The following is a 23,168-nucleotide window of genomic DNA, read 5'->3' as shown; positions in this document are numbered from 1 at the left end:
GTGTCTCACTGCTCCAGCTGTTTCCCCCACTAATCCAGCTGTTTCCCCCACTAATCCAGCTGTGCCCCGTTTATCCAGCCGTTTCCCCACTGCTCCAGCTGTTTCCCGTTTATCCAGCTGTTCCCCATTGTTCCAGATGTGTTTCCCCGCCCCCCTCCTCACTCCCGGCATGCCTCGCGCGCTCACTGTGACTCGTCACTTTTCGGCCCCGCCCACCATGTTCCGCTCCAGCCAATCAGCTGCTAGTTCTTGGCTGCTCCCGCCAATCAGCGGCGGCGCTGGGGCGCGTGGCTGTGACGGCAGCCAATGGGGAGCGGCGTGGGGCGGGACCGGCGGGGAGGGCATCAATGAGGAAGCGGAAAGGGCGGGACCGGGGATGGAATCGACCAATAGGAACCGGAGGGGGCGTGACCGGAGATGGACTCAACCAATGGGAAGCGGCGGTGGGCGTGGCTAGTTGCGGCGCGGCGGGGCCGGAGCGGGGCGCGGGCACAGAGCGGGCCGGGCAGCGAGAGGGGACGGATCGCGCTCCGTGTGGGACAGCGCGGGGACAGAGCCGTGACAGAGCACTGCCCGGGTGACACCGCACAGCCGCAGCCATGGTGAGAGCCGGGAGGGCGCGGGGAGCCGCGGGGCGGCAGGGCGGCAGCGCTCAGGCCTCTCTCCCTCAGCGATCCGCGCCGAGCTGCGCTGAGGCGATGCACAGCCGGAGCGGCGGGAGAACGGAACCAAACCCCGATCCCGGGCTGGGTTCGCTTCCCCGGGCGGTGCTGCTGAGTTTCTCCTCTTTTTCTCCCCCATTTCAGTCGATTATGTCGTACAACGGCGGGGCCGTGATGGCCATGAAGGGCAAGGGCTGCGTGGCCATCGCCGCCGACCGGCGCTTCGGCATCCAGGCGCAGACCGTCACCACGGACTTCCAGAAGATCTTCCCCATGGGCGAGCGGCTCTACATCGGCCTGGCCGGGCTGGCCACCGACGTGCAGACCGTGTGAGTGAGGCTGCGAGCCGGGAAAAGGGGGTTTTAGCGGAAACAGTCGTGCTGAGTGAATTGGAGAGGAGAATGTTTGTGATTCGTGTGAAATAAGTGGTGTCGGCGCTGCTGTTTTTGGTTTCCCTGGTGGGAGAGGTTTGTAAACAAACCTGCCCGCGGGTTGAGATCACATCACTGCTGAAATTCCACTGAAATTCAACTTTTAACCACTAAAATTGAACCTGAGCTCTAAAACAAGGAGCATCTTCACTCCCTCCCTGAGGGAAATGATCGCTGCTCTCTGTCAGCAGCAGAAAAACCAGCAAAAAGAACCTGCTGTGCCCTAATGCAGCTCTTTTTCAGCGCCCAGCGGCTGAAGTTCAGGCTGAATCTGTACGAGCTGAAGGAGGGGAGGCAGATCAAACCCCAGACGTTCATGAGCATGGTGTCCAACCTGCTCTACGAGAGACGGTAACGGCAGGACAGCTCAGGACAGCTCGGGACAGCTCGGGACAGCTCAGGACAGCTCGGGTGTCAGGGCAGGATGGGTGGCTGGAGGTGGGCTGGGAGGGTTAGGGTGGAAATTAAGGGAAAGTTGTTAATTAGGATTGGGGGTGAGTGCTGGAAAAGGCTGCCTGGGGAATGGGTATGGGGCCAAGGAGATCCAGGAATGAGTGGAGTTGTCGGGGTGGGATTGCTGGTGTGGGGTTATTGGGGTGGGATTCTTGGGATGGGGTTTTTGGGGTGGGATTGGTGGAATTGCTGGGGTAGGGTTACTGGGGTGGGATTCTTGGGATGGGGTTTTTGGCATGGGGTTTTTGGGGTGGGATTGTCAGGGTGTGATTACTGGGGTGGGATTATTGGGGTGGGGTTGTTAGGGATGGGATTGCTGGGGTAGATTTACTGGGGTGGGATTTTTGGGGTAGGATTGCTGGCATGGGATTGTCGGGATGGGATTGTCAGGGTGGGATTATTGGGATGGGGTTTTTGGGATGGGATTGTCAGGGCTGATTGTCACTGGGGTTTGTGCAGCTGGGGAAAGCAGGAATTTCCTCCCAAAACAAGGGGATGAGACTCAGGTGGTTCTGTTTTCCTTGCTGCTGGGGTTAGTCCAGATTCCAGAGTGGGGTGGTGGGAGTGTGGGATTTCCTGCTGCCCCTCGGGATGATTCCATCCCTAAGGGATGATTCCATCCCCACGTGGAATTGTTGGAGTGGGATTGTTGGAGTGGGATTATTGGGGTGGGGTTGTCAAGGTGGGATTGTTGGAGTGGGGTTATTAGGGTGGGATTGCTGGGATGGGACTATTAGGGTGGGATTGTCAGGGTGTGATTACTGGGGTGGGATTATTGGGATGGGATTTTTGGGATGGAGTTACTGGGGTGGGATTTTTAGGATGGCATTATTAGGTTGGAATTATTGGGGTGGGATTGCTGGGATGAGGTTATTGGGTTGGGGTTATTAGGATGGGATGGTTGGGATGGGGTTATTGGGGTGGGATTGCTGGGATGGGGTTATTAGGGTGGGATTATTGGGTTGGGTTTATTGGGGTGGGATTATTAGGGTAGGATTGTTGGGATGGGGTTATTAGGGTGGGATTGTCAGGGTGCGATTTTTGGGATGGAGTTACTGGGGTGGGATTTTTGGGATGGTGTTATTAGGGTGGGATTATTGGGATGGAGTTATTGGGATGGGATTACTAGGGTGGGATTATTGGGGTGAGATTGCTGGGATGGGTTACTGGGATGGGATTGCTGGGATGGGTTATTGGGATAGGGTTATTGGTGGGATTGCTGGGCTGGGGTTATTAGGGTGGGATTATTGGGATGGAGTTATTGGGGTGGGATTATTAGGGTGAGATTGTTAGGGATGGCATTATTAGGGTGGAATTATTGGGTTGGGGTTATCAGGGTGGCATTATTGGATGGAATTACTGGGATGCCTTCAGAGGCAGGGCTGGCACTGCATGATCCCTATAAGTCCCTCCAGGCTGTCCCCTGTCCCCACACCTACCCTAAACCCCGTTCCCTGCCCAGCTTTGGCCCCTACTACACGGAGCCGGTGATCGCCGGGCTGGACCCGCTGAGCCACCAGCCCTTCATCTGCTCGCTGGACCTCATCGGCTGCCCCATGGTCACCGACGACTTCGTGGTCAGTGGCACCTGCTCCGAGCAGATGTATGGCATGTGTGAGTCCCTCTGGGAGCCTGACATGGTGAGTGGGGCTGGGATTTGTGGGATCACCCTCCTGTGGGAGCTGGAGACTGGGCAGGGGGAGAGGATTCACTGCCAGAGGAGCTCTGGGCAGCCTGAGGGGAGATCCTTGCAGGATTTTGGGGGTTTTGGAGAAGATGCAGGGGGTTGATGTGGAGTTTGCTGTGTGTGCCCTCAGGAGCCTGAGCACCTCTTCGAGACCATCTCCCAGGCCATGCTCAACGCCGTGGACAGAGATGCCATTTCGGGGATGGGCGTGGTGGTGCACGTGATGTGAGTGCTGCTGCCTTCCTGCCCTGCAGGACAGGAGCCTTGGGGGTGCAGTTCCCTTCAGGAGATCCCTGAATCCTCACAGGGTATCCCGAAATCCCTAAATCCTCCCAGGGTATCCCAAAATCCTGCTCCCTTCCCCATGGAACAGGAGCTTTGAACGTTCAGTTCCCTTCAGGGAATCCCTGAATCCTCACAGGGTATCCCAAAATCCTGCTCCCTGCCCTGCAGAACAGGAGCCTTGGGTGTTCAATTCCCTTCAGGAGATCCCTAAACCCTCACAGGGTATCCCAAAATCCTGCTCCTTTCCCCATGGAATAGGAGCTTTGAACACTCAGTTCCCTTCAGGGAATCCCTAAATCCTCCCAGGGTATCCCAAAATCTGCTCCCTCACACCAGGATCTTCAGCCAGGCTCTGTCCATTCTCAGGGTTTGATTTTGCTGTGTCTAGAACAACATAGGAATAAATCCTGGAGTTCAGCTCCTGCTCAGGGATCCCCTGGCTGCATTCCCTGAGCAATAAATCCTGGAGTTCAACTCTTCCTGCACTGATCCCCTGGCTGCATTTCCTCAGGAATAAATCCTGGATTTCATCTCCTGCTCAGGGATCCCCTGACTGCATTCCCTGAGCAATAAATCCTGGATTTCAGCTCCTGCTCAGGGACACCCTGGCTGGATTCCCTCAGGAATAAATCCTGGATTTCAGCTCCTGCTCAGGGATCTCTGTCTGCATTCCTCAGGAATAAATCCTGGAGTTCAGCTCCTCCTGCACTGATCCCCTGGCTGAATTCCCTCAGGAATAAATCCTGGATTTCAGCTCCTCCTGCACTGAACCCCTGACTGCATTCCCTGAGGAATAAATCCTGGATTTCATCTCCTGCTCAGGGATCCCCTGGCTGCATTCCTCAGGAATAAATCCTGGAATTCAGCTCCTCCTGCACTGATCCCCTGACTGCATTCCCTGTGCAATAAATCCTGGATTTCATATCCTCCTGCTCAGGGATCCCCTGGCTGCATTCCCTGAGAAATCAATCCTGGATTTCAGCTCCTGCTCAGGGACACCCTGGCTACATTCTCTCAGGAATAAATCCTGGATTTCACCTCCTGCACTGATCCCCTGGCTGCATTCCCTCAGCAATGAGGGATCTCTGCCCCAGTGGATGCAGCACCAGACTGGCTTGGAAAAATCCCATTTTGCTTCCCTGGCTTTTCCAAGCTCTTCCCTGGCTTTTCCAAGCATCCCAACTGGCTTTTCCTGAGCTGTCACTGCACCTGGGACTTCCCAAGGGAGGGACAAGCTGTAGGTAGGAATTCCAGTAAATTTATCAATAAATCATCTCTCTTTCCCCTGCAGAGAGAAAGACAAGATCACCACGAGGACCCTGAAGGCTCGCATGGATTAGCCCAGCACAGCTGGGACTTTTTTAAAATAAAACTCTCCACTGAACTTTGCTGGGTGTGACCAGGAGGATTGAATTCTCACCTCTAAAGCCAGCAGGAGGAGGTTTTGGGTGGGAGCAGAGGATTCCCTGGATGTGAGGGGCTGAGCTGCAGATTTTTCCTGCCAGAGCTGGTTTGTTCTGACAGGCAGGGATTGGTAAAATTGGTTTTTACAGAATTCCAGACACATTTAGAGGCTTTTCCATGATTCCCATGTGGAATCATGGAATGGTTTGGGTGGGAAAGGACCTTAAAGCCACCCAGTGCCACCCCACAGCCTCTCTGGGAATCCCATCCCAGCCTCTCCCCACCTCCCAGCCAGGAATTCCACCCCAAAATCCCATTTAAACCCCTCCAGGACATCCCCAGTACCTGGTGTGGAGCAGCAGCACAGCAGGGAGGAGCCAGACGTACACAAAGTTTTAATTTTATTTTTTTTTTTTCTCTGGTTGGAGACTCATCTTGTAACATGCATGCATTTCAAAACAGTAACAGTGTCTCAAACTGCTCCTAGCAAACAGACAAGCACAGAGGACTTCAAATTCCTATTTAAAAAACAGCAGTGAAAAAACCTAGAATGTTCATTTTTTTTTCCTTTTTTTTTTTTTAGTTTTTAGATTAAACTTAATTTATTCACATCTTTTTTTAAATTTTTTGTTGTCAGTTGCACTGATCAGCCCTGCTCACCCTTGTGACCTTGTGTGTGTGATCTGCTCGTTCCCAATCCAGAATTTGGAGTGGCAAACACTGAAACCACTAAAAAAAATGATGTCCAGCAGCTGACCCCGAGCTCTGTGACCCATGGGATTCTTATGGGATTTTCAATGGGATTCTCTCCATGGGATTTTCTCCATGGGATTTTCTCCATGGGATTCTCCATGGGATTCTCCATGGGATTTTCTCCATGGGATTTTCTCCATGGGATTCTCCATGGGATTCTCTCCATGGGATTCTCCATGGGATTTTCTCCATGGGATTCTCCATGGGATTTTCTCCATGGGATTCTCTCCATGGGATTCTCCCCATGGGATTTTCTCCATGGGATTTTCTCCATGGGATTCTCTCCATGGGATTCTCTCCATGGGATTCTCTCCATGGGATTCTCTATGGGATTCTCTATGGTATTCATCCCAGACAGCAGTGCTGATGGGGAGGAGTCTCAGGGTTGGGTTTGGGGCTGATTTTTGGGGACAAACCCCCTGATTTTGGGGGAAAATCCTTCACCTGGGGGTGAAATCCCATGGCATGGAAAAGGACTGCATAGTAGTCATGGATTGGGAGCATCAGCAGCTGCCTGGGCTGGGAATCCTGCGGGGGAAGCAGCTGGGAAAAGCAGGAATTTCCTCCCAAAACAAGGGGATGATACTCAGGTGGTTCTGTTTTCCTTGCTGCTGGGGTTAGTCCAGATTCCAAACTGGGGTGGAGTGTGGGATTCCCTGCTGCCCCTCGGGATGAACTCCATCCCAAGGGATGAAATTCAGTCCCCAAGGGAATGATTTCATTCCCAAGGGACAAATTCCATCCCCAAGGGACAAATTCTGTTCCCAAAGGATGGATTCCATCCCCACAGGATGAATTCTGTCCCCAAGGGAATGATTTCATCCCCGAGGGACAAATTTGATCCCCACAGGATGAATTCTGTCCCCATGGGAATGCTTCCACTCCCCAAGGATTGATCCCATCCCCACAGGATAAATTCTGTCCCTAAGGGATAAATTCCATCCCCACAGGATGAATTCTGTCCCCAAGTGATGATTCCACCCCAAGAGAAGAATTCTGTCCCCACGGGAATGATTCCATCCCTAAGGGACAAATTCCATCCCAAAGGGACAAATTCCATCCCCAAGGAATGAATTCTGTCCTCATGGGAATAATTCCACTCCCCAAGGATTGATTCCATCCCCACAGGATAAATTCTGTCCCTAAGGGATAAATTCATTCCCAAGGAACAAATTTATTTCCAAGGGACAAATTCCATCCCGAAGGGACAAATTCCACCCCCAAAGGATGAATCCCATAGCCAAGGGCTGATTCCATCCCCACAGGACAAATTCCATCCCAAAGGGATGAATTCCATCCCCACTGGATAAATTCACCTCCAAGGGATGAATTCCATCCCCATGGAATTCTTTCCCACTGCCAGGATTGACCTCTGCAGATTTCCCCCAAATCCCAACCCTCCTCCCAGCCCTGGGGATCTCCTGAAATCCTCATTTTCCCACCCCAGGGTGACCCCAGAGCGGTTTTACTGCCCTTATTTCTCTGCCTCCCTTCTCCCAGCACCAAGGTGGAAATTCCCAGCTGAAAATTCCCAGCTCAGAGCAGGTTTGGAGCTCTCAGGTGGTGCCAGAGGAATGTGGATCCTGCAGCTCGTTCCTGCCAGAGGAAATTCTGCCATTTCAATGTTTTTCTGTAGTTTTGAAAATTCTGGTTTTTATCCATGGAGGTTAGCATCCTGCAGGAGATGCTGCACACTGATTATTCTCAACTGCAGTGGATAAAATCTGATTTTTTTTGGTGGCCAAAATAAATAAAAATTTTTTAAAAAATCCTGTGTTGTGCTGCAGAAGTGAGCAGTGGGGTCAGGGAAATGCACTTGAGTGTGCTAAGGACAGGAATTATTATTATTATTATTATTATTATTATTATTATTATTATTATCCACATTCAGCGAAAAACTAAACTAAATCCACACCAGAAACAAGACAACAGAACTACCACGAGGTGTAAAATCAGAATTGAAAAAGTTGGGTTTTCCTGTTGGTTTTTTTTTTTAAATATTTGAGTTTAAAAAAGTGACCTAAAACAAGATTTTAAAAACAAAAAAACAACCAAAACAACAAAAAACAAAACGAAAAGCAAACGAACAGAAAGAAAAAAAAAAGTCCCTTTTAAAAAAAAACAACCCAAAATCAAATATTTGCAGCTTCACTTCTTATTCTGGTAATAAAAAATACTGTCTAGAAACGAAACAAAAACAAAAATTAGCATTTTTAACGTCATGCTACTTTTCTCCAAAATGTAAACAATATACAAAAAAAAAAAAAAAAGCTTAATGTTAAACAAAGTTACATACCTGGGTAATAATACATCATTAGGTGAGAAAATTGCATTTAATTACTTTAACACACACAATATGGCAACTGGACAGAAGTGGCAGAATGGGGGAAGTGCTAAAAATGAAGATTTTTTTTTTTGGGGATCTCCCAAAACCAGCCAATTTCACCCCAGCGGGAGTTTGGAGTGGAATAATAGAATGAAATTCACTGCTCTCCAGCCCTTTTTGTCAGAATTTCTGTGAGGTTTCTGCAGGAATTGCCTGGATTTTGGGTTATTCCTGATTGGTTATTATGGAATGCAGGGTGGTTGAAGCTCACCCAGTTTCCTTCCCTCTTCCTCCCCACTTTTTCTCCTCTTTATTTTGTATTTTTTTTTCCTTTAAATAGATGATTTAAAACAATTCCCCGAAAGGAGAAAGGCAAACTTACCAGGCCACAGTTGCAGCTTCAATGCAGATTATTATTAATTATTATTATTATTATTTTTTAAACTGTCAGGAATAAAAAATGATCAATGTTTAATTCCTAACTGGCAGTAAACTTAAGTGCTCATTATTTCAGAGTAAAACAACCAATATAATGCCCACAAAATGAAGATGATCACCTCCAAATCCTCCCTTTTTTTAAAAAAAAAAATACATTTTTTTAGCTGCATTCAGGTTGTGGCTTTTCCAGCTCCACACCTTAAGACACGAGAGCTTCCCACACCACAGGGGCAGCAGAAATTTGTCCCAAACCAAAGGGAATGACCCCAAAAAAATTAATTCCTAATCCCACCAGGATGCCTAATTTTTTCATCTCAAAACTCTATTTACAGTGCACTCCGAGGGGCTCTGATTTCAGCCCCAATTTTTTTGTCAAAAATGGGAAATGAGGAGGATTAAAATTAAAATTAAAATTAAAAAACAACCAAAAAAAACCAACCCCAAACCCACATTCACAATCCAGCCCAGAGCCAGAGTGAAGTCCAGGGGAAAAAAAATGACCAGGATGTGATGAGCACCAGTTAATCTCTCCAAAAATTCCCAATTTTTTTTACAGCACAGGACAGACATTCCAAACTGCTTAATTCCCAAACAAAGGCAAGTGTGAAAAAACAGTTTCAAGGCAGAGAAGCAACACGTTTCAACTGCGAGAGGTTTTGTTCAAAACGCTAAAATCCTGCTCAAAAAAAAAAAACAGGGAAAAAAAAGGAAATTAAAAACAAAAGAACCCAAAAGTTTGGAAGTTTGTGCAGCAGAGCTAAGGAAACCCCAAAGCAGGTCTGCCAGGCTTGGCTGTGAAAGGATCAGAAGCATTCTGGAGACAAAAGGAGGATGATTTTTCAGTCATTTCCATCAGTCCCAAATCCTTCAGGGAGGATTCAGGCAGTTCCACTGCCGGGCTGTGGCTCTGGAGGGGCTTTGGGGCAGAGCAGAGAACCCCAAAGTGGAGCTCTGAGTCCTCTTTCTCAAGCTCTAAAAACACTTCACTGATGTTTGGAGCCGATCCAAACCACTAGAGGTTGTTCCAGCAGCTCCCCAGCGGCAGGGAGAGCAGTTCCTTGGTGTGCAAGTCACATTTGAAGGGTTCAAATTCCAAATAAAACCAACCCAAGCAAGCCAGGAATCTCTGTAGGGACACAGATCCAAGTACCTGTTGCAGGTGGGGTGAGGGAGGAAGACTGGGTGGTTAATTAGCTAATTAACACTGGCAGGGCTGTGGTGATGACCTAAGAGACTGAAAACATCCCAAAAATCTTAGCTCGGATTTACAGGTTTAAAATGTCTTTTTTTTTTTTTTTAATTTTTTTTTTTAAATTTTTAGGAAATCCTCCGAGGTGACCAATTGAAAATAGCAATGGGTGAGCTGAGGTTGGGCAGTGCCACTCTCACTTCTCACCCTAGGTGGTTTTTAGGTTCTGAGAGTTATATATTTTTTTTTTTCCACTTTTTTTCAGAGCTCATCTTTGGTAGATGTTCATTTCCCTCGTCTTTCTCCTAAATCAAGTGCAGTTACAAAAAGGTTGGTTTTTTATCTTTTTTTCTTCCTTTTTTTTTCTCATTACTTAAATTAACCAAAAAAATATAAAGTGTCCCAGTCTGAATTTACCTAAAGCTCAGCGACTCCTCCTTATCAGAGTTACATTTTCCCATCCTTGAAATGGTGAGTGAGTTATTTTCCTTCCAACGCCTACCGAGAGGGAAATAAAAAGGGAAGTTTTTGTACATCTTTCTGGTGAAGACAGTCCGACAGAACAACAACGACGACGACAAGAAGGGGAAAAAAATAAAAAAAGAAAAATAAGGAACCAAAGGAGTGGTTTGTGGAATCAGGCACTGCTTCACTCCCACTGCCCTAGAGCCACCCTTGGGTTCAGTGCCACGCAATCCCTCTGGGATCCTCTGCAGCAGGCAGGAGAAAAACATCCCTGGGAAAGAGCAGTGCTGAGAACAACACACTTGGCTCGTCTGGAAAAAACCCCTCAAACCTCAGCTCTGGGCACTTGTGTAACACAAAAATCCCATTTTTCCAGCCAGCTGGCGGGAGGGGAGGGCGAGGAGGGGATTTGGGGTGCCTCACCCCCACCCTACCCACAGCCCACGTGCTGCTGCAGGGTCAGTTCGGTGCCTGGGGCTGCAGGAGCTCCTCCCAGCTGCTCCTGGCTGCAGGCTGAGCTCCACTATGTCAGGATGTTGGAGATGAACTCGTTGAAGCGTTTCGAGTACTGCTCGGGGTTGACGGTGGAGATTTCGGCCCCAGCCTGCGGGGAGACACACAGCAGGGTCAGGGGTGGTTCCCGAGGGAAAATCCTGCAGGTTTGCCTGAGGAAAATGGGTTTAGCTCCAGATTTAGCTCCAGATTTAGCTCCAGAGTGAAGGAGTTGGGTTTGTTCTTTGGGGTTTAGAGATTGAGGAGTTCACAGATTGAAGGAGTTTGAGGATTGAAGGAGATTGAGGAGTTTACAGATTGAAGGAGTTTAAGGATTGAAGGAGATTGGGAAGTTTACAGAGTGAAGGAGTTTAAGGAGTTTACAGATTGAAGGAGTTTAAGGATTGAAGGAGATTGAGGAGTTTACAGATTGAAGGAGTTTAAGGATTGAAGGAGATTGGGAAGTTTACAGATTGAAGGAGTTTAAGGAGTTTACGGATTGAAGGAGTTTAAGGATTGAAGGAGACTGAGGAGTTTACAGATTGAAGGAGATTGAGGATTGAAGGAGATTGGGAAGTTTACAGATTGAAGGAGTTTAAGGAGTTTACAGATTGAAGGAGTTTAAGGATTGAAGGAGATTGGGAAGTTTACAGATTGAAAGAAATTGAGGAGGTTACAGATTGAAGGAGTTTGAGGATTGAAGGAGATGATTGGGAAATTTACAGATTGAAGGAGTTTAAGGAGTTTACAGATTGAAGGAGTTTAAGGATTGAAGGAGATGATTGGGAAATTTACAGATTGAAGAACTGCTCATGGCATGGAGATGATGGAGATCAGGAATCCCCTGGTGTGGATGGAAATCAGGAAAAGGATTTTCACCCAGAGGGTGTCTGGAAGGTCTCCCCAGGGAATGGGAATGGTCTCAAAACTGCCAGAGTTCAGGGAAAGTGTGGACAACAGTGCCAGGGACAGGGTGGGATTGTTGGGATTGTCCTGGGCAGGACCAGGAGTTGGACTGCATGGCCATGAGGGGTTCCTTCCAGCTCAGCATATTCCATGATTCCATATAAATTCCCCGTGATGGTGCTGGGTGGATGGCTGGATTTGATTTTAAAGGACTTTTCCAGCCTTAATTCCATGATTCCCTATAAACTACTCCATGGTGGTGCTGGGTGGATGGCTGGATTTGGTTTTAAAGGACTTTTCCAACCTTAATTCCATGATTCCCTAAAAATTACCCTATGGTGGTGCTGGTGGATGTCTGGATTTGATTTTAAAGGACTTTTCCAACCTTAATTCCACGTAGATTTCCCATGGTGGTACTGGGTGGATGGCTGGATTTGATTTTAAAGGCCTTTTCCAGCCTTAATTCCATGATTCCATATAAACTCCCCATGATGTTGCTGGGTGGATTTGATCTTAAATGACTTTTCCAGCCTTAATTCCATGATTCCCTAAAAATTACCCTATGGTGGTGCTGGATAGATGGCTGGATTTGATTTTAATGGGCTTTTCCACCCTTAATTCCATATAGATTTCCCATGGTGGTGCTGGGTGGATGGCTGGATTTGATTTTAAAGGATTTTTCCAGCCTTAATTCCCTGATTCCCTATAAACTACCCTATGGTGATGCTGGGTGGATTTGATCTTAAATGACTTTTCCAACCTTAATTCCATGATTCCCTAAAAATTACCCTATGGTGGTGCTGGATAGATGGCTGGATTTGATTTTAAAGGACTTTTCCAACCTTAATTCCCTGATTCCCTATAAACTCCCCATGATGCTGCTGGGTGGATTTGATTTTAAAGGGCTTTTCCAGCCTTAATTCCACAATTCCACGATTCCAAGGGCTTTTCCCAAGCCCTTCTGGGAAGCTCAGGACAGCTGGCAGGACACAGCAGTGACCCCAGGGAAGGGCTGGGTGTCACCTAAAGCCACTCCTGCTCTCTGGGGTGCCTCAAGCACCTCCCAAAAGGGGATGAAAACCCAAATTATCCCCAACCAACCAAAGAGAAAACCTTTCAGGGACAGCCTGAGGAGACACTGAGGGAAGAGGTGTGGAGAATTCCCACTCTGGGAGGAGAATCAGTGTCAGGAGACACCCCAAATCCCCCCAGAGAGGCTGCAGAGCAGAAGCCCCAAAGCCCCAAAGCCCCCCAGCCCTGGGCCAGCTCACCCCGTGTTTCACTGTCTTGGCAGCGTGTGCAGCTTTCTTCTTGGTGTCGTAGGGCGTGAGGATGTCGATGATGGCCATGAAGTAAACTTCCTTCCTGGGGGCACCTGGGGGGCAGCAGAGGGGCTCAGAGTCCCTGGCACAGCCAGCTGTACCCCAAACACCCCCTGGGCACCCCAAACACCCCCTGGGCACCCCAAACACCCCCTGGGCACAGCCAGCTGCACCCCCTGATCCAGGAACCTCCCCTGGGCACCCCCAGCTGCACCCCAAATATGCCCTGGGCACCCCAAACACCCTCTGGGCACCCCAAACACCCCCTGGCACCCCCAGCTGCACCCCAAACACACCCTGGCACCCCCAGCTGCACCCCAAACACACCCTGGCACCCCCAGCTGCACTCCAAACACCCCCTGACACCCCCAGCTGCACCCCAAACACCCCCAGCTGCACCCCACACACCCCCTGGGCTCTCCAGAACTGCCACCCCTCTCCAGGCATTGTTTGTCCCTGCTCAGCCACCACCAGGCACTGCCCAGCAAAGCAGAGGGGCTGGGCAGGGACAGCCCTGTCACTCCACTGAGCCTCACCAGGGACACACCTCTGCTGCCTTCCTGAGCTCCTCCACATTCTCCTGCCCTCCAGACCTCCTCTAGACCTTCTCCAGACCCCCTCCACAGCTCTCCTGCCCTCCAGATCTTTTCCACAGTTTTCCCACACCTCTCCTGCACTCCAGACCTTCTCCAGACCTCCTCCAGAGCTCTCCTGCCCTCCAGAGCTTCTCCAGACCTTCTCCAGAGCTCCTCCAGAGCTTCCCCACAGCTCTCCTGCCCTCCAGAGCTCCAGAGCTCCTCCACAGTTCCTCCACAGCTCTCCTGCCCTCCAGGGCTCCTCCAGAGCTTTCCAGGGCTCCTCCAGAGCTTTCCAGACCTCCTCCACAGCTTCCCCACATATTTCCTGTCCTCCAGAGCTTCTCCTGACCTCCTCCACAGCTCTGCTGCCCTCCAGACCTCCTCCACACCTTTTCCAGACCTCCTCCACACTTCTCCTGCCCTCCAGAGCTCCTCCACAGCTCTGCTGCCCTCCAGGGCTCCTCCAGACCTCCTCTAGAGCTCCTCCACAGTTCCCCCACACCTCTCCCGCACTCCAGACCTCCCCCAGGGCTCCTCCACAGCTTCCCCACACACTTCCTGTCCTCCAGAGCTTCTCCTGACCTCCTCCAGAGCTCCAGACCTCCTCCACAGTTCCCCCACAGCTCTGCTGCCCTCCAGACCTCCTCCACAACTTCTCCAGACCTCCTCCACACCTCTCCTGCCCTCCAGAGCTCCTCCACAGCTCTGCTGCCCTCCAGGGCTCTTCCATACCTCCTCCAGAGCTCTCCTGCCCTCCAGAGCTCCTCCACAGCTTCCCCACACATTTCCTGTCCTCCAGACCTCCTCCAGACCTTCTCCAGACCTCTCCTGCCCTCCAGACCTTCTCCAGACCCCCTCCACACCCCTCCTGCCCTCCAAACCTCCTCCACAGCTCCCCACACCTTTCCTGTCCTCTAGACCTCCTCCAGACCTTCCCCACACCTCTCCTGCCCTCCAAACCTTCTCCACAGCTCCTCCACACCCCTCCTGCCCTCCAGACCTTCTCCACAGTTCCCCACACCTTTCCTGCCCTCCAAACCTCCTCCACATCGCCTCCACACCTCTTCTGCCCTCCAGACCTTCTCCACAGCTTCCCCACACCTTTCCTGTCCTCCAGAGCTCCTCCAGATCTTCCCCACACCTCTCCTGCCCTCCAAACCTCCTCCACAGTTCCCCACACCTTTCCTGCCCTCCAAACCTTTTCCACACCTCCTCCACACCTCTCCTACCCTCCAAACCTCCTCCACAGTTCCCCACACCCCTCCTGCCCTCCAGAGCTCCTCCAGACCTCCTCCACAGTTCCCCCACACCTTTCCTGCCCTCCAAACCTCCTCCACACTTCTCCTGCCCTCCAAACCTTCTCCACACTTCTCCTGCCCTCCAAACCTTCTCCACAGCTCTCCTGCCCTCCAGACATCCTCCAAACCTTCTCCACACCTCTCCCACCCTCCCACCCTCCCCTCTCCCCCAGCCCACTCACTCTCGTGGCTCTTCATGGCGTACACATCCACGGAGGGGTCGAACTCGCCCGGCCCGAAGAAGCGCGGGTAGGTGAGCAGGTTGCCGGGGCTGTCCGGGGGAGTGCCGTAGGACGAGATGGGATTTCCCCCCAAACCGTCGTTCTCACACTCCTCATCCTCCGCCCGATCCTCCACCTCCATCTCCTCCTGCTCCGCCCTGTCCACGTCGTGGATTCCCACCAGGAGGCTGTAATCCATGATTTTCAGCTGGGCTAGGAACTGGGAGAGAGGGAGCAGTGAGGAGAGCAGGGGCTGGGCAGAGTTTGGGATGCTGGCAGACTGAAATGGTTCATGCCTCAAACGTTTTTTTCATTATAATAAAAAGTGTGTAAAGAAGCTACAGTCAAAGAAGCCTCTCTGAAGATACCTGAATGGGATTTTGGACTTGTGGCTAGCACAGGCCTTTCCCATGAGAATTCTTTTTGTGTTTTATAAATAAAGATAAAGTTTGGATGTTATTAAAAACAGTGTCCCAAGATCTGGACAGTGCAGACCTGGCCAATCAGGCCTAGGGGGAGGTTTCTGACTGACCAATCTGGGTGACCTTTGAAAACTCTATATATATGATGAAATCAAAACAATAAAGGTCTTTTCCTTCTTGCCACTGAGAACTGGATTCTTTACTCTGCTAGCTGCTCAACAGCGACATGGACTGAGGCAAACTGCTGAGATTAGATAAAGGGAAACTGTCGCTGTTGAGCTGCTAGCAGAGAGATAGAAACTCAGGTTCTCAGGCAAGAAAAGAGAGACTTTATTGTTTTGATTTCCATATATATAGACTTTTCACAGGTCACCCAGATTGGTCAGTCAAAAACCACCCCCCTAGGCCTGATTGGCCAGGCCTGAACTGCCCAAATCTCGAGACACTGTTTGCAAAAACATCCAAACTTTATCTTTGTTTATAAAACACAGCAAAATGTTCTCACGAGAGAGACCTGTGCTGGTCACAGGAAACCCTATTGTTCAGTCACCTCAGGCTGAGGGAAAGGAATGCATCCACAAAGGCCAAAGCTGTGGCTAGCACAGGTCTTTCCCATGAGAACTTCTTCTGTGTTTTATAAACAAAGATAAAGTTTGGATGTTATTGAAACAGTGTCTGGAGATTTGGGCAGTTCAGGCCTGGCCAGTCAGGCCTAGGGGGAGGTTTCTGGCTGACCAATCTGGGTGACCTCTGAGAAGTCTATATAAGCTGAAATCAAAATAATAAAGTTCTTTTTTCTTGCCACACTGAGAACTTGGGTCCTTTTCTCTGCTAGCAGCTCAACAGCGACACAAAGCCACCAGCTGCTCTGAAAACCATCCCTGGCTGAGTTTGGGGTGGAGGAAAGCACAGCTCACAGAAACCAGGTTTGCACAAACTGGAATCCCCAACCCCACAGGCCACATCCAGGGGATTTTCACCTGAGAGGAGCTGAGGGGAGTCACAATCCATCACAGACCCCCAAATGCCAGGCCTTGCACCACAGAAATGCAGGTGATGCAAGCAGAGTCTGCTGCTAGAGACTGTCCCCTGCCCTGGGGGACATGCTGGACATTGTCACCTGGCCTGAGGGATATTAACCCATGGCATTCTGTGATTTTTGGGAGGATCATCACCACTGAGACCAGCTGGAGAGGATCAACACAACATTGTTGGGATTCAGAGATGGTGATATTTTCTTTCTCCCTCTTTCTGTCCCACTCCACCTCTTTTCCTACTTCTTTTCTCTCTTTTCCTCCCTCTCTCTCTCACATTTTCTATCAGATAAAACCCATTCTATTGACTGGCATATGGTCTCGTTTGCACCTTAATTCGGGCAGATGTATTTCCAAATAACCTGAATAATTGGATGATAACAGACGCTCAGTTATTCAATTATTCAGCCCTACCCTGTGAGATCCTCCCTGAGCAAGGCTGGAGTGAAAACCAAACCCTCCAGGATCTGCCCTCAGCAGAACCCTGACTGATCCAGGAAGGTTTTCCAGCCACCCCTGGAGGCTCTGGTGACATCAGACACAGCAGAGCTGTCCCCAAGCAAACTACCTCCACGTCCCGCTTCAGCTTCTCCAGGAAATTCTTTTTACTCTCTTCTCCAACGTGCAGCTTCTGCCCCTCGTTCAAGAAGTCGTTGTCCTTGAAGGTTGGGAGATCCTTGGCCTGCAATTTCAGAAAGCCTGAGGTCAAATTCCCCAGCCTGCCCCCCTGGGAGGGATGGACACAGAGCTGGGGGTGGGTGGAACAGGCTCTGCTCAGTTTGGGGTTTTTGGCAGTTCAGAGTCCACTGAGGATGGAAATGGCTTCAGGCAGAGGGTAGGAGTTGTCAGGGATAAGGAATTAATAATAATAAATAAATCTGATAAAATTAAAAAATAAATGAAAGTGTCATTCCTGCACTGTGGGTTGTATTCCCAATGAGTTCATTGACACCAATGCAGGAAAATGATGAAAATATTTTTAAAATCAGGGCTCAACCCCCTTTCAAATGGAGCAAGATTTGAGCCTCAGGCTGAGCATGGGGTCAGGTGAACCTGCAGGGAATTTTGGGGAAACCCAGAGCAAGCCAGCTTTACAGGCTGAGGTGCTTTAAAGCCAGGGATGCTACAAGCAGCTCTCAGAATTGAAAATAAATTCATTTTCTTGGCTTCTGACCGCAGGGGAAAAGGGGTGAAAGCAGAAAAAAAAGCTTCTTTCCCTAAAGGTTTGAGGAAAAAAATTAAACCCAGTGGTTTCTGAGGGATCTGCTTGCAGCAGGCCTTGAGGATTTCTGGGGATGGGGAAAAACTTAACAACCCCTTGGTGTAACTGCTGGGAACTCCCAATAATTGGGAATTAATTGGAATAATACAGGGGTGTGTGGTGGCTTTATTTAATTCCATTATTTAGAATAACACAGGGGTGTGTGGTGGTTTATGGGATTCAATTTTTCAGAATAACACAGGAGTGTGTGGTGGCTTTTTGGGAATTTAACTATTCAGAATAACACAGGGGTATGTGGTGGCTTTACAGGAATTTAATTATTTTGAATAACACAGGAGTGTGTGGTGGCTTTTTGGGAATTCAATTTTCTAGACTAACACAGGAGTGGCTTTAGGATCTCACGAGGAGCCAAACTGCACAAGCCAGGAAGTTTTGGACACTTGGGCCTGGTGATACCCAAGGATATATTTTAAATAATATATTAATTTTTTCAGTACAAATGGGATTTCCCTGCCTCCTGGCTGAAACAGGGCTTTTCCTGGCTCCTTTTAGGGCAGGCTGGAGCAGAACTCCAAGCCTGAAAATCCTAATTTCACATGGCCAAACAGGTAACACCACACTGTGATTCCCAGAGGGATTTCAAAGCAGCATCACAGAACTTTTGCAGAGACTTTTAGCCCTAAATTCCCCCAGTTTTAGGTTTTAGGAACATGCCAGGGCAATCTTTCCACCCTGCCCTGCTGAGGGGTTTGGTGCTGCTGGATTGTCACCCCAGGAGTGTCCCCAACCCCTGGCAGAACCAGATCCTTCTCTAGCCTGAAATTTGGGGACAGAAGAGGTGAAATTCAGGGTGTGGTGAATCCTCCCTGCTCAAATCCCCCTCTGGGGAGGGAATTCAGTTGGATTTCATCTGATTGCAGCCCCCAGGAGAGAGGAGAGGCTGCCCAGGGGTGGCTCCATACCTTCTCTTTGTCACTTGCTTCCCTGGATACTGTTGAGCCCTGGTGAAATAAAAATAAAATTTAAAAAAATATCATTCTTGTACTGCAGGTGATATTCCCAATGAGTTCATTGACAGCACGGAATTTGTCCATGCAGGAAAGCAATGAATATTTTTATTTTTTAATTATTATTGCTGTAATAATTATTTTGGTTTAAAAATATTTGGATTTTAATAATTAATTCTTTTAATTATTTTCTTATAATTCAATATTTTTCAAATCAGAGCTCAATCCCCTTTTAGTGAGCAAATCCCAAAACCCACCCAGTGGCTTCCCTGGATACTGTTGAGCCCTGGTGAAATGAAAAATAAATTAAGAAAATATAATTCCTGCACTGTGGGTCATATTCCCAATGAGTCCATTGACACTACTGAATTGGTCCATGCAGGAAAACAATGAATATTTTTATTTTTAAAAATTATTATTGTTGTAATAATTGATTATTTTAGTTTAAAAATATTTTATTTGTCCATGCAGGAAAACAATGAATATTTTTCTTTTTAAATATTACTGTTTTTAAAATAATTAATTATTTTAATTTAAAATATTCATATTTTAATAAGGAATTATTTTAATTATTCTAATAATTAAGTATTTTTCAAATCAGAGCTCAATCCCTTTTTAGCGAGCAAACCCCAAAGCCCACCCAGTGCTTTCCCTGGATACTGCTGAGCCCTGATACAACAAAAAATAAATTACAAAAACATAATTCCTGCACTGTGGGTCGTGTTCCCAATGAGTTCATTAACACCACTGAATTTCTCTGTGCAGGAAAACAATGAATATTTTTATTTTAAATCATTATTATTATTGATTTAAATTTTAGAAATATTAATATGTTAATAATTAATTATTTTAATAATTAAATAGGTTTCAAATCAGAGTTCAACCCCCTTTCAGTGACCCCCTAGGATGGGGGAATGGAGCAATATCTCAGCCTCCACAGCCCCTAAAAACCTGTTTTCCTGAGCAAACCCCAAAACCCACCCAGTGGCTTCCCTGGATACTGCTGAGCCCTGATAAAACAAAAAAAGAAGAAAATATAATTCCTGCACTGTGGGTCATATTCCCAATGAGTTCATTGACACCACTGAATTTCTCTGTGCAGGAAAACAATGAATATTTTTATTTTAAATCATTATTATTATTGATTTAAATTTTATAAATATAATTTAATAACTAATTATTTTAATAATTATTAAATATGTTTCAAATCAGAGCTCAACCCCCTTTCAGTGACCCCCTGGGATGGGGGAATTAACCAACATCTGACCTCCACAGCCCCTAAAAACCCATTTTCCTAGCAAACCCCACACCCCCCCGAGGGGCTCCCAGCCCCCCAGGCTCCCCAGCCGCTCACCTTCAGGTCGTATTTCCTGTGCACAGTCAGCCTGTGGCTGAACACGTTCCTGGTGACCACCATGTAGGTCTCCACCCCATCCACCGTCAGGCGGTACATGCCCAGGAACTGCGGCAGCAGCGTGTTGCCGTGGCACTCCACGATGAACTGGGGACAGCAGAGCAGGGGGACAGAGCTGTCACATCCAGGGCTGGGATGGGACAGCTCTGTCACACCCACAGCTGGGATGGGACAGCTCTGTCACACACACAGCTCTGTCACAGCTCTGATGGGACAGCTTTGTCACACACACAGCTGGGATGGGACAGCTCTGTCACACACACAGAGCTCTGTTACACACACAGCTGGGATGGGACAGCTCTGTCACACACACAGCTCTGTCACAGCTCTGACGGGACAGCTCTGTCACACACAGCTCTGTCACAGCTCTGTCACACACACAGCTCTGTCACAGCTCTGTCACACACACAGCCCTGTCACAGCTCTGATGGGACAGCTCTGTCACACACACAGCTCTGTCACACACACAGCTCTGTCACAGACACAGCTCTGTCACAGACACAGCTCTGTCACTCACACACAGCTCTGTCACACACACAGCTCTGTCACACACACACAGCTCTGTCACACACACAGCTCTGTCACACACACAGCTCTGTCACACACACACAGCTCTGTCACACACACAGCTCTGTCACACACACAGCTGTCACACACACAGCTCTGTCACAGCTCTGATGGGACAGCTCTGTCACACACAGCTCTGTCACAGCTCTGTCACACACACAGCCCTGTCACAGCTCTGATGGGACAGCTCTGTCACAGCTCTGCCACACACACACAGCTCTGTCACAGCTCTGACAGGACAGCTCTGTCACACACACAGCTCTGTCACTCACACAGCTCTGTCACACACACAGCTCTGTCACACACACACACACAGCTCTGTCACACACACAGCTCTGTCACACACACAGCTCTGTCACACACACACAGCTCTGTCACAGCTCTGTCACACACAGCTCTGTCACACACACAGAGCTCTGTCACACACACACAGAGCTGTGACAGGACAGCTCTGTCACACACACAGCTCTGTCACAGCTCTGTCACACACACAGCTCTGTCACACACACACACAGCTCTGTCACACACACAGCTCTGTCACACACACACACAGCTCTGTCACACACACAGCTCTGTCACACACACACAGCTCTGTCACACACACACAGCTCTGTCACACACACACAGCTCTGTCACTCACACACACAGCTCTGTCACTCACACAGCTCTGACAGGACACCTCTGTCACACTCACACAGCTCTGTCACACACACAGCTCTGTCACACACACAGCTCTGTCACACACACAGCTCTGTCACACACACACAGCTCTGTCACACACTCACACAGCTCTGTCACACACACACACAGCTCTGTCACACACACAGCTCTGTCACACACACACAGCTCTGTCACACACACACACAGCTCTGTCACACACACACACAGCTCTGTCACACACACAGCTCTGTCACTCACACAGCTCTGTCACACACACACAGCTCTGACAGGACAGCTCTGTCACACACACACAGCTCTGTCACACACACAGCTCTGTCACACACACAGCTCTGTCACTCACACAGCTCTGTCACACACACACAGCTCTGTCACACACACACAGCTCTGTCACTCACACAGCTCTGACAGGACAGCTCTGTCACACACACAGCCCTGTCACAGCTCAGACGGGACAGCTCTGTCACAGCTCTGATGGGACAGCTCTGTCACACACAGCCCTGTCACAGCTCTGATGGGACAGCTCTGTCACACACACACAGCTCTGTCACACACACAGCTGTCACACACACACAGCTCTGTCACACACACAGCTCTGTCACACACACACAGCTCTGTCACACACACAGCTCTGTCACACACACACAGCTCTGTCACTCACACAGCTCTGACAGGACAGCTCTGTCACACTCACACAGCTCTGTCACACACACAGCTCTGTCACACACACACACAGCTCTGTCACACACACAGCTCTGTCACACTCACACAGCTCTGACAGGACACAGCACAGTGACAGGCTGCAGGGAAGCCTGACACTGATGGCATAGGAAAGGAGGCTTGGACAGCTCCTGGGGTGCCAAGGGAATGAGTTAAATTATGGTGGGAATGTTCCAGCCCTGAGCTGGCACCATTCCATTGATCCATTCCCTGACCAGGGAGTGCCATCTGCCCAGGGCATGGAGCTGGGTGGTCTCTCTCCCAACCCAACCCAAACCATCCTGGGATTCTGTGATGTTTCACCTGACACGGATGGGAGGGGAAAGGAGGCTTGGACAGCTCCTGGGGTGCCAAGGGAAGGAGTTAAATTATGGTGGGAATGTTCCAGCCCTGAGCTGGGGCAGAGCATCCATTCCCTGACCCACAGAGTGCCATCTGCCCATGGCATTGGGGTGGAATTTGGTGATCCCCAAGGTTCCTCCTAACCCAAACCATCCTGGGATTCTGTGACTCTGTGTGCCCAGCCAGGTGTGTCAGGCCAGCTGTGCCAGGCCAGGTGTGCCAGGCCAGGTGTGCCAGGCCGGTGTGCCCAGCCAGCTGTGCCAGGCCAGGTGTGACAGGCCAGGTGTGACAGGCCAGGTGTGACAGGCCAGCTGTGCCAGGCCAGGTGTGCCCAGCCTGTGCCAGGCCAGGTGTGCCAGGCCAGGTGTGCCCAGCCAGGTGTGCCCAGCCAGGTGTGCCAGGCCAGGTGTGCCAGGCCAGGTGTGCCAGGCCAGGTGTGCCCAGCCTGTGCCAGGCCAGCTGTGCCAGGCCAGGTGTGCCAGGCCAGGTGTGCCCAGCCTGTGCCAGGCCAGGTGTGCCAGGCCAGGTGTGCCAGGCCAGGTGTGCCAGGCCAGGTGTGCCAGGCCAGGTGTGCCCAGCCTGTGCCAGGCACTGCCACCTCCCCCTCGCTGTGCCTGCAAGGGCAGAGCAAACAGGCTGGCAGAGAAAGGGATCAGAACATTTCCAGCCCCTGAGGATTTCTGGGGATGTGGAACAACTTAACAACCCCTCAGTGCAACTCCTAGAATTCCCAAAAATTGGGAATTCAATTATTTAGAGTAACACAGGAACTCCTCATTTCCTGCTCCTCTCCAGCCCCTCAGCAAACTCTAATACACTGAATTAGGAGAATGTTTGCAATTCTCAAAAATC

At 49.5% G+C, this 23,168-nt stretch overlaps 2 protein-coding genes across 2 annotated transcripts; one reads left to right on the top strand and one right to left on the bottom strand.

Moving 5' to 3' along the window:
• The first annotated feature begins 464 nt into the window (after window positions 1-464).
• On the top strand, window positions 465-4,902 carry LOC146426691 (proteasome subunit beta type-3). The gene is made up of 6 exons (XM_085083525.1): window positions 465-602; window positions 807-991; window positions 1,337-1,444; window positions 3,009-3,186; window positions 3,364-3,458; window positions 4,810-4,902. The coding sequence occupies exons 1-6, from the start codon at window positions 600-602 to the stop codon at window positions 4,856-4,858; spliced, it is 618 nt and encodes a 205-aa protein (XP_084939651.1). The 5' UTR covers window positions 465-599; the 3' UTR covers window positions 4,859-4,902.
• A 4,801-nt stretch (window positions 4,903-9,703) lies between these two features.
• Window positions 9,704-20,119, bottom strand: PIP4K2B (phosphatidylinositol-5-phosphate 4-kinase type 2 beta). Its single transcript, XM_085083520.1, has 6 exons — window positions 19,950-20,119; window positions 18,551-18,589; window positions 16,935-17,048; window positions 14,872-15,130; window positions 12,763-12,866; window positions 9,704-10,697 (listed from the first exon to the last, which is right to left on the bottom strand). Exons 1-6 carry the CDS (start codon window positions 20,046-20,048, stop codon window positions 10,617-10,619), a joined length of 696 nt encoding a protein of 231 aa, XP_084939646.1. The 5' UTR covers window positions 20,049-20,119; the 3' UTR covers window positions 9,704-10,616.
• Between the last annotated feature and the right edge of the window lie 3,049 nt (window positions 20,120-23,168).

The sequence above is a fragment of the Lichenostomus cassidix genome, chromosome 27, assembly GCF_008360975.1.
Source record: "Lichenostomus cassidix isolate B80296 chromosome 27, HeHo_3.0, whole genome shotgun sequence".
NCBI classification, from domain to species: domain Eukaryota; kingdom Metazoa; phylum Chordata; class Aves; order Passeriformes; family Meliphagidae; genus Lichenostomus; species Lichenostomus cassidix.
The sequence above is the reverse complement of the archived record's forward strand: the minus strand, read 5'-3'. Positions and strand labels throughout refer to the sequence as shown.